General features: G+C 34.7%; 1 protein-coding gene across 1 annotated transcript; it reads left to right on the top strand.

The window, feature by feature from the left end:
- Positions 1–1,604: 1,604 nt before the first annotated feature.
- LOC134241206 (dynein axonemal heavy chain 14-like) lies at positions 1,605–3,924 on the top strand. The gene is made up of 5 exons (XM_062723277.1): positions 1,605–1,683; positions 1,774–1,912; positions 2,269–2,491; positions 2,691–2,813; positions 3,778–3,924. The coding sequence occupies exons 1-5, from the start codon at positions 1,605–1,607 to the stop codon at positions 3,922–3,924; spliced, it is 711 nt and encodes a 236-aa protein (XP_062579261.1).
- The last annotated feature ends 7,224 nt before the right edge of the window (positions 3,925–11,148 follow it).

Genomic DNA, 11,148 nt, shown 5'->3' with positions numbered 1-11,148 from the left:
TTTGAATATCTCAGGTACTTATTGGCTTAGAATCATCAAATTTTGTCAGTTTAGGCATCTTGGGTTTTGGATAATGTAGACCAAAAAGTAGGTCACTGACCTACTTTTGACATTTGATGGCTATATTTAATTATCTCTGGTACTAATTGGCTTAGAATCGTCAAACTTTGTCAGATGATGCATCTTGGTTTTTCAGAGAATGTTGACCAAAAAGTAGGTCATGGTGACCTACTTTTGAATATCTCAGGTACTTATTTAATTAGAATCATCAGTCTTTGTCAATTACTGTATCTTGAGTTCTCAGAAAATTTCAATCAAAAGGTAGGTCACTGTGACCTACTTATGGTATTTTATAATTATATTATAATATCTTCAGTCTTAACTGGCTAAATATTATCAAACTTTGTAAGTTAATGCATTTCGGGTCTTATGATACTAATAGAGTTGGAGGCTTCTAATAGAAGTGATAGATTGTACAATTTATCAGAAGAGCGATTCAAGGCCCTTGGGCCTCTTGTTATGTCATTTGTTTGTTTGTTGTTAAACTTCCTCCCAGAAATTTTTCATTCAAATGGAGATACCACCACTTGAAAAATAATGAGGACAAGTCAGATTATTACCCTAACCAAAATTTGAGATGTTTTGGGAGAAAATTGAAAAAGAGGTCACAATAGAAATTTGCTTTAATTGTAAGAAATATTCTTTTCAGGCATATGACTGCGGCAAGTCACAGTCAAACCAGCAGTAAACCTAAGGTCCCGCCCCCACCCAAGGCAGACACCCCCTACAAGATCCCGTATTTTGACTTTGATCAATCAGAAATTGTAGAGGGACCACCGGATGTAGATGAGGTAAGCTTTATTTTGTAATTATAACATTCAGTGTTATATCTCAATCATATTTGGCCTTTAATGCTCATGCAGATGTAAAGATTAAACAAATCATTATCTATGGTAAATGGTTGTATCATTTTTAATGGGTTGATTATTTAATTTAGTCCTTGCAATGTTTAAAATAAATTCCGTGTTAGTGAATGAGAGAATGAAATACTAGAATATAATTTATGGAATTGTGAATAGTTGTTAAAATGTTTTGGAATGTTTGCTTAGTCAAGTGATATCAAAACAAAAGTAAAGGGGGAGGGTCCTTAAATCTAGAAGTAAAGTGTCAATTTCCTTTCAATCGCTTAATTATTTCATGATGACACCCATTTCTCTAACAGTTGTCGGAGGAAATCAGACAGAAGGACGTGGTAGAGGAAATAATAGCCTCAGTCTGTAGCATACAGCGGTGCTAAATGTCCCGGGGACGAAAAACCCCAGAAAGAGGAGAGAAAGAAACACAGACAAGGAAAGTCCTACTCTCCAGACAAGTTAACAGACTCTGCTTCCACTAGAAAAACTGTCCAGTTTCAAGATATTCATGAGACTTCAGGTTAGAATGGAAATATTTTTCTGAGTTTCAGTTTCAGAAAACATTTTATTAATGTCTTGAAAATGTATCCTTTAAATATTACAAGGAAACTAGGATTTTAAGCAATTTATGAACAATTTAAGGGTAACTTGCAAAATGCAGGCAATTCTTGTTATCTCAAACCAAACTTAATGGGGTCAAGACAAAAACTTCAATATATGCCAGGACTCAAGCTATCAAGGTTGAAATACCTATCGAAAAATTTGTTGGGTATTTAACTCCTTTAACCTATCCATAGTACTGAGATATCCATGTTCAAGACTTAATTGTGATTTTATCCAGTAAAGTTTGACTTTGTAGAGTCAGAGTCTGAGGAGAGTGATTCTGAGGACTCGGGTGAGGAGCAGGACCACAGGAGGGACAGCTCTGAGACTGAGGAGTCAGAGGATGAGGACAGAACTCCTGGTGAGGAGTACGCCTACCCAGAGCAGGAGAAAAGGTAAACAGCGGCCTGTAATAGTTATACTCAATGTAAATTTACTTCCTCAAGGAAAGTTGCCTTTATAAATACTGCATGCCTTTGTAAATGTGGAACCTACAAATATAACCTTGATAAAATACTAAAAGTTTAATATTTATGAGACACCAAGAAAACCAATTTTTTATAAAAGTTGTGTCCAAGTACTGCAGTTACTGTGAAATCACTTTTTGAGTTGGGGGGGGGGTATAAATGGGCCTACAAATTCATAACCTCGATAAAATACTAAAAGTTTAATATTTATCTCAAAGACACCAAGAAAACCAATTTTTTCCTTTTCTATACATGATGAGCCAATATTATTCCTTTCATTTTAGATCAAGTTGTGTCCAAGTTAAGAGAGCCAAAATTTATTCCCCACCTTCCCATGACCTTAGATTGAAATTTGACCAGGAAGAAGAAAAAGACCGAATGGAATACCAGCGACCTTGGCCTGACCTTGAAAATCTGTTTGGTGATGACCCAGAATACCAAAAATATCTGACTGACCTTGGCTCATACATGGCAATGCAGCTGGAGCAAGTTAAACAGTTCTCTCATGTAAGTTTGATATACAAAATGACTGGAATGTGGTTTTATTAAGATTGACTTGAGAATAAGGTTTAATCATTTCAAAATTAATATAACATTGATGGAACATGTTATGCAGATTTTGAAAAATACATTGTTTCAAATTTATATTCTTTATCTACATGTATCCTTAGATAATTTTATGTCAATATATGATTTCCTCCAACAGAACTTTGATCAGTACTGTGAAGTGGTGGACAAGAGTAAAGCCTTGGACATTGATGAATCCATGGCCAGACATGAGTGGTCCACAGAAGAATTCAATCATGTTCTACCAACCTTCACAGAAATGGTCAGACCTGCTTTCTGCATAATATCTGTTTATCATGAGAAGAATTTTTAAAATATTTTCAGAATTATGATGCATTAATAATTTTATGTTTTGTTGCTAAGCTGGTAATCTCAGTCATAGAATGATATTATCCCCTCATGCAAATAGTTGCGGAGGGGATATAGCATCGCAAATGTGCGTATGTGTGTGTGTGTGTGTTAGTGTGTTCGTTACACTTTGTGGGCAAGATTAACAGAAAACCTTTGCATTAACCACGCTCAGCGTTTACAAACTTGTGTGAAAATATAAAAAGATGAAGCCTATTCATTTTCAAGTTCATTGTTAAATTATTTCTTCAGATATCGCGTTTCACTGTCTCGAAACCCTGACATTTTATGTACGAGTTGACAATAATCATTTCTGCAAGGGAACCAATTTAAGAACCAGTTTGAAAGCTTAAAAGTATCTATGTTATGGCTCCCCCCCCCTCCCCCCTTAACCACTTTGCATTTTGTAAAAATGGATCAACAACAACACACCCACTAATAATTTTGTCAAAAGTAGGGGAGTTGGTCCTAATGTTGTGGGTTTGAATCCCTTCGTGGGACATGGAGACTGGTCCTTCGAATAAATCCGTGTAACTAAAGGCCCATGTCCCAACAAATGCTGGCACAAAAAGATCCCTCACTGCTCAATGGTCGTAAGTCCCTATTATAGGAAAGAATGTGCAGCTCTCCACCGGCAAGCCTTCATATGAGCAAAAAATTCCTGAGAGGGACAATAAACAAAATACATTGTACTATCAATCTTTAACATGTTTAACGTCCCTCTGGAGAATTTATCTCTTGTGAGATGTTGCCATTAGGCGAGGGGATGCTCCGCTCAGCGGTGCCCTTGTATTTTGCATTTTTTGGGCAGAAGCACTTTTTTTTCAAATCTTAAGTCTAAATTTGTAGAAGTAACAGCTTTCTTTTAACGTCTGTAGGTAAAGGAGATGCGGAAGATGACTGTGAAGAGGAGATGTGCGATGGTTCTGGTGATAAGCTCTAGCTTCAGGGACTCCTGTCTCCCCTACCCCCAGGAGATCATCAACAAGACCCACCATAAGCTGCCCATTATAGCCATCAAATGAAACGAAGATCTGCTTACTATTATCAAGGTATTCAATGAGGAAAAGGAAACAATTCTTAGATTTTTAAAAAGAATTTGATTGAATTTGCAACTAAATTTCAGAAATTCTTTATTTGGTAAGGATTTGGAAATATCCCCCCCTCCACAAAAAAACATGAAATTTAGTGTTTTTAAATTATTTGGAAATGTCTTTTATCAGGGTGCAGCAAAAAAAACTGGAGGACTATTCTAAATCTGTGGAAGAATTTGTGGAACATTTGTCTTTCCTGTCTAAGATGATGTCTGAAATCACAGCTCTTGATAAGGAGTTCCTGATTGTGAAAAAAGTTGTTCACCATTGCCAAGGATTTCTTTGTAAAGATTGAACCAGAAGACCTGGCCTTACACCAGACACTGGGTCCAAGTTTCCGGGGCTGAAAGTAAGAGAGTTAGACTTGCTTTCTGTCCGGAAAAGCCAATTATATAAACTGATTGGTGATGGGGAAAAAATGAAAAATACTCATCAAGTATCCAATAATGTTTTTATTAAAATTAGATGTTGTGAACAATATCTTTGTTGAAAGAAAGAATCAATTTGTCATTTTTTTTATTCTTGACGAAAATGGTGTATGATTGAAATCTGTAAACAAGTACAGTAAAACTTGGCTATAACAAAGTCGCCGGAACCTCTGAAATTACTTCGCTATATCCGTAATTCATTATCACAGGCACTTGTTTCAGGAATAAATTTTAACCTATAGTATAATAATAACACAAGGTATCTAACTCCAAATTGCACGGAGTACCCCCCTCCCTTAGAATCGCGCTCATTTACACTTTCAGAGAAAAGGCAGTGGCAAACTGTTGAATACCTGTGTCATCTACGATAATTTATCTACACAACCGTATATGACTTGCTTGTCTTTGTTTTCTTTAATCTCCATAAACAGCGTCAAATCTCTACTCGTCGAGTAGAAAAGTCGAACTAAACCATAAAACGGTATGTGCTAATCTCGTGGCAAAGAGAAAAATTAAAGAATGCCTGGGTTTAAAAATTCAATCCCAGATTTTAAATATTGCATTGAATAAACAAAATTTCATAGTGTCCTATTTTCCATAAAAACACTACAATGTTTTTCCGATGCAATTTGGAAACAGATTTTTAGCCAATCAAATTCGAGGTCTAATTCTTTGCCTGAGACTAGAACATACCATTCTATGGCTGAGTTTCACTTTCCACTCGGTGAGCAGAGTCTTGAAACTGATAATGTGTAGATAAATTATCATAGAAGACATAGGTAAAAACAGTTTACCCATGCATTTCCTCTGAAAGTGTAAATGAGCGCAATTCTAAGGGAGGTGGATACTTGTTGTAAATCCGAGTTAGATACCTTGTGTTATTATTATACTATGGGTCAAAAATTTATAACAGAAACAAGTGCCTGTGTGCGTTACATCCAAATAAGGAATTCATTAAATTTATTTAGCTGGGGATCCAAGATAACTAAGGTGAATTCACAATGTCCGCGTTTGTACTAAAAAAGTTTTACTGTATATTTTGTATGCTAAAAGACGCATTGCTTTTTGGGGCACGATACTGTGCAAGTAGTACTAATCCCAAATATAAAAATTTTGTAGAATGCCATTCTGGTAGGAGAAGCCAAGAAAGATAAAAAAATCTGTAAATTTAGCCAGGACTTGGACACTCTCATCTATAAGATTCGTACCAAACTGATGGCGGGAGGGCAGGTCAAAAACCGAGTACTTGACCCAGATCTCCTCAGTACTGACATATAGTAGTGGCTGCTCTGAGTAAGCTCGACTCGATTCAGAGCGAGGTGAGCTCTCAGTAAACAAAAGCGAGGAGCTATGCAAGCTATCAAGAGGGATTCGGAAGCTCACTGTAAGACTCCAAGAGGGGCATGTATGGAGAGTAAGTATGGTTTTGGTTGTACATCTACCTTTTTGCAACAATTTGACTGCAGTTTTTTCAAAGATAGATTATCTCATAAATCAAACAATTTTCAGTGCATACTCAAAGATTTCATTGGATCCTTTGTTGCAAATATCAAAATTATTTTTCTGATTCTAGACGTGAAGTATGGTAAATTTGTGCATTGTTTCATCATCAGTTCTTGCGTTTGTTAGTTTTAATATTTATTATTTATGTCATGTTTTAAAATGTTATTCTTACTTTTATTGTAAACTTACATTTTCTTCAGTGTATTCATTACATGTATACATGCATAATTTTGGTGTTAAAAAACTAGAACATATATTACCAATAATAATTATTTATATGCTTTTAAAAATTTCATATTAAAAAAGAATTAGTGGATGTAAACAATTCATGTCAATTAAGAAATTACTTTCCCTTCATTATAACTCTTCAGTATACATGTAAAATATTGAATTTTTTTTCTAGGGAGTATATGTTAATGGATCACTATGACAGTCAAAGTGCCACTGAGATTCAGGCTGACCTTTCTGACATTAAACGTGACCTGACCTCTAGACAGTTGCTATAGCAATTCCAGGAGGAATGGGACAGCCACACCATTTGATTCTCTACAAGTGGAGCTACTACACATAAATGTTAATAGAGTCACCCAGACAGTTTATATGTTGGAAAAAGGTGAATACATTTTTTAAAATTTGTTTTTATGATTACATTTTGAGTTTTGTGGACATTATTATTCCCATTTCTAAGATTATGTTCTAAATTATAATAATTTTGTTCATATTATGAAACTTATGAAAATTATGATGTTAATTTTATAAAAAAAAAAAAAAAAGAGCAATTTTTTTTTTACAAGTACCAGAGCAATTTTTTTTTTTACCGTATAGCGGGTTATTGCTTTGAACCAAATAATTGGATTGTCAGAAATTGGAAACTCTGTCTTAACAAAGAACCCACTGATTATTTATCTAAAATGGCATTGTATTCTGATTTCTGTGTTAGGTTTACCCTCTAATGAGGTCCTGCCCATTCTGAAGGAAAAAGTAACAGAGTTTAAACATGGCATGCCAGTAATCACGTCTCTCAGGAACCCGTCACTGAAGGCCCGTCATTGGCAGCTGATTGAGAGGCTGATCCAGAAATCCATGGCCAGAGATAAAAACTTCACCCTGGTTAACCTTCTGAAAATGAATGTAAGTCAAAATATTTACATTTGCAAATGTTTTCCTCTATATAACACTACTGAAAGTAATGAGTATCTATAACTGTATAAATACAGGTATGGGGTCAAGAGGTTATAGATGTGCGTATGGATAGTCGTTTGACGTAATTTCTCAGTGATGTCATAAAGGGTCGTCGCGCAATCAGTGGATTTTATACATGCCGTTGGTTTTGAAAAATAATGCATTTCACACGTTAAAAGTCACAATCAGGCAACTATAAAGTATGAATAAGTCACAAATGTAAATATAAGTAATAAGGCTATCTAAATTTAATTCTCTGGTTCTCAGGCCAGTTTTCTCCAAAACAGATGCGGGAGGGCGGCATTTTATTTATCATTTTATTGGCAATAAAGTAGATGAGGGAGGTATTTTTTTAAATTTTAATTTTCGAATTTTCTTTAACATAAAGATAATTTTTTTAATCACAGATATACTTTCCATTTCTGGTCAAAATTTCTGCTTTATCCATTGCTTAACAGCATGTAAACATCGTAGATAAATGTCCTCGAATGTATTTTCAAACGAAGTTGCCAAAATCTCATTGCAAATGACTACCGGAAGTGGTATTTGAATACTAAACTACAAAACAAATGAGGTCGGAAATTTTTTTCCGGATTGGTCTCCGCAATACCAACTTTTTATTTTATCAAAAATACAATAAAATCGGCAATGCGGCTACCTCAAAACGGATGCGCGCGGGCCTGAGAACCAGGATTTCAATTTTATATGGCCTAAGGTATCATTTTTAAACATCTATCGGGCTATAAATACGGGTTGGTACGAAATTAAATTCATCATAAAGCCCTTCGGGCTTTATGGAATTTAATCTCGTGACCAACCCGTATTTATATCCCGATAGATGCTAAAAAATGATACCTTATTTCTTAAATAGACCAGAAGAAAGGCTTGCAACCTTAGAATTTATTCAAAACATAGGGAACTTCTTATACATGTACCTTATATACTCGCCTATAAGTCGGTCCGCCTATAAGTCGGTTGTACTTAATAAGCTTATATTTCAGATGGACTGACCTCATATAATACCATTATTTTAATAGCTCGCCTATAAGTCGGACACAGTTTTGGACCAGAGATCTGACTCTCAAAAAAACGACTTATAGGCGAGTATATACGGTACTTAAAGGAAAATGATTCCTATGACTTCAATTTTTTATCCAGATTTTCAAATACAAAGAAGATTCAATGAATATCAACCAAAGCCAGCAATGAAGCCACACTGGAACTTTTGCTGGAAAAGGTACTGTATAGACAGTGTTCCAGCTAGGATCTGAAAATGGAGGGGTGCAATAGAAGGGCACTTTTTTGTGACATACGGTGATACCGTTGTAGCAAGTTTTTCTTACATCATGTACATAGACGTATCTCATTTCTTCACCCTTATAATTCTTTTAAATATGATTTATTTGTTTAACCTCATTGATAGTTAACTTTAGCTTGTATCGTAACAATATATAAATTCTAATTGGAAGGTAATCTTAATTAGGATAAATGTGACTTTTCTTCCATCGATTACAATCATTTTCTATTCTTGATTAGAAATAGAATGTAGTACATATAATAATTCATGTAAACTATCTACGTGTCTCACATTTAATATTACAGTACATGAAGATCTACATGTACGTACAATATGTAATTACTGAATTCAAAATTGCTTAAGTTTGTATTTGGCAAACAATTTAAAAGATATAGTTACAATATTTTTTAGTCATAAATAACATTTTCTTACATTATTTATTTAGCTGCTATCAAACTTACAACTTAATGTCAATCATCTCTTTTACCTTTAAAAATGGTAGTGGTAGATAATTAAGATTTTAAACTTCTGCCATATGACATGAATACAATTACATATATTATAGCTAGTGGTGTTCCAATCATCGATTATAATCGACATAATCCAAGCAATCGATTGCATTTTTAAAATTCTGATTAATCGGTTTATTATTTTATTTTACAAGCATAATAATTTTTGTCCCCCGTTTTAATAAGCGAGGGGACATTAAATCTCATTCGTCTGTCTGTCAGTCCGTCTGTCTGTCTGTCTGTCCGTCCGTCACAAAAACTTTAACCTTGCCCATAACTTTTGATTGAGTGGACCTATGACTTTCATATTTCACATGTGTATTTCTTGTGACAAGACCTTTCTTTGGGTACCACTAAATTTGACCTTATGACCTTGACCTTGGAGTTTGACCCACTTTTACACAAAAATGTATTTTTTTTTATTTTGGGCATAACTTTTGAATGGTAGATACTAGGACTTTTATATTTCACATATGTATTGTTTGTGGCAAGACCTTTCATTGGATATCAAGAACTTTGACCTTTTGACATTGACCTTGGAGATTACTGTACTTATGAAAAAACATTGACCTTGGCCATAACTTTAAGTCGGTAAGGACTAGGGCTTTCATACTTCATATATATAATCCTTTAGAGAAGTCCTTTCATTGGGTAACAAGAACTATGACCTTCTGACCTTGAATTTGGAGTTTGGCCCACTTTTAAAAAAATTAACCTTAGCCATAACTTTTGTGAAGGGTTAGGGCTAGGGTTTTCATACCTTAAATATTTAATCCTTGTGACAAGACCTTTCAATTGATATCAAGCACTTACACCCTTTGACCTTGATCTTGGAGTTTGACCTACATTTTAAAAGATTTAACCTTGGCCATAACTTTTGAATGGTAAGGGCTAGGGCTTTCATACTTCACAAAAGTAATCCTTGTGAGAAGACCTTTCACTGGATACCAAGAACTTTGACCCTTTTACCTTGACCTTGCAGTTTGACCTATTTTTTTTTAAATTTGAGTACCAATATATTTAATTTACATTTTAAAAAAGTTTAATCTTCGCTTTGTTGCCATACGGGGTCATCAATGTTTCACAAACACATTTTGTTCCATTTAACTTTTACTTGAAAAGAGATAGGGCTTTCATATTTGACATGTGTATTACCTATGAGAAGATATTTCCAAGCATGCTATGATTTCTGACTCCTTGACCTTGGCCTTCACGATTGACCTTATTTAAAAAAAAAATCAACTTTGATAATTTCTTAATGGCATATAATAGGGCGTTCATATTTGACATCTCACCCACAAAGACACCGAAAGCGGGGGACCACAATTCTTTGAATTTGCTTGTTAACCCTAATTTTCCATCTACAGAATTGCTTTTGACTTATTTGTGTAACGTAATATATATGGTGCAGATAAACAAACTCTTGTATTTCTACCCGGATAACAAAGCATGTTTCTGGGCATGGATGTACTTTTGGTTCCATAAAATGAACAAAAGACCAGCTGGATCACCACAGAAAGTCGTCATTTACCCATTCTTACCATTTACTAGTTTAAATTGATATAATTTTTACATGTCCGATTATAATCGATAATTAACTACTTAGAGTAACCCAATCATCGATTATGAAAATTTTACCAATTCCCATCACTAATTATAGCTGAAAAATCTCTTCCAGAGTGTAAAAATTTACTTATACATATTTTTTTGCTATTAAGATATTAAATTCCATCATTGTTTCATTAAAAAAAAAAAGTCTACAATTTTATTTAGAATGCTGAATGTCATTGTTCATGCTACTTTCACTGTCTGATTTATTTTTAGAACGCTATAGAACAAGACTCTTGTTTTAGATTAAAACAGAAGCATGGTCATTCTCCAAGTATATTTCAGCTTTTAACCCTTATTCAGACAGTAAAATGATCAAAGTAATTACCTAATCACCTGTAATTGATAGTGTGTACAGTATATAGGTACCGTAGTGCGATTTCATTACATAATCGTCTATGGCAGGAGGTGTGAACTGTTGATTAGCCTTAGGTAATCTGGATTGGAACACACTAATTATTCTAATGAGTTAAAGGACAGTCAGAATGATATTGGTCACTCACAAGGGACACAGGGGCACCTGTAATGGGCAGAGGGGCGCACTGATTTGAGGGCGGGACGCAGGGCCCCTCTATTTCCCCCTAGCTGGAACACTGGTAGAATTACAGGGTCTTATGATACTCTTCAG

This window comes from Saccostrea cucullata, unplaced genomic scaffold (genome assembly GCF_032062105.1).
Source record: "Saccostrea cucullata isolate Sc308-1 unplaced genomic scaffold, CSIRO_AGI_Scuc_v1 ctg2057, whole genome shotgun sequence".
Classification (NCBI taxonomy): domain Eukaryota; kingdom Metazoa; phylum Mollusca; class Bivalvia; order Ostreida; family Ostreidae; genus Saccostrea; species Saccostrea cuccullata.
Note: the sequence above shows the minus strand (reverse complement) of the source record. Positions and strands in the feature narration are given on the sequence as shown.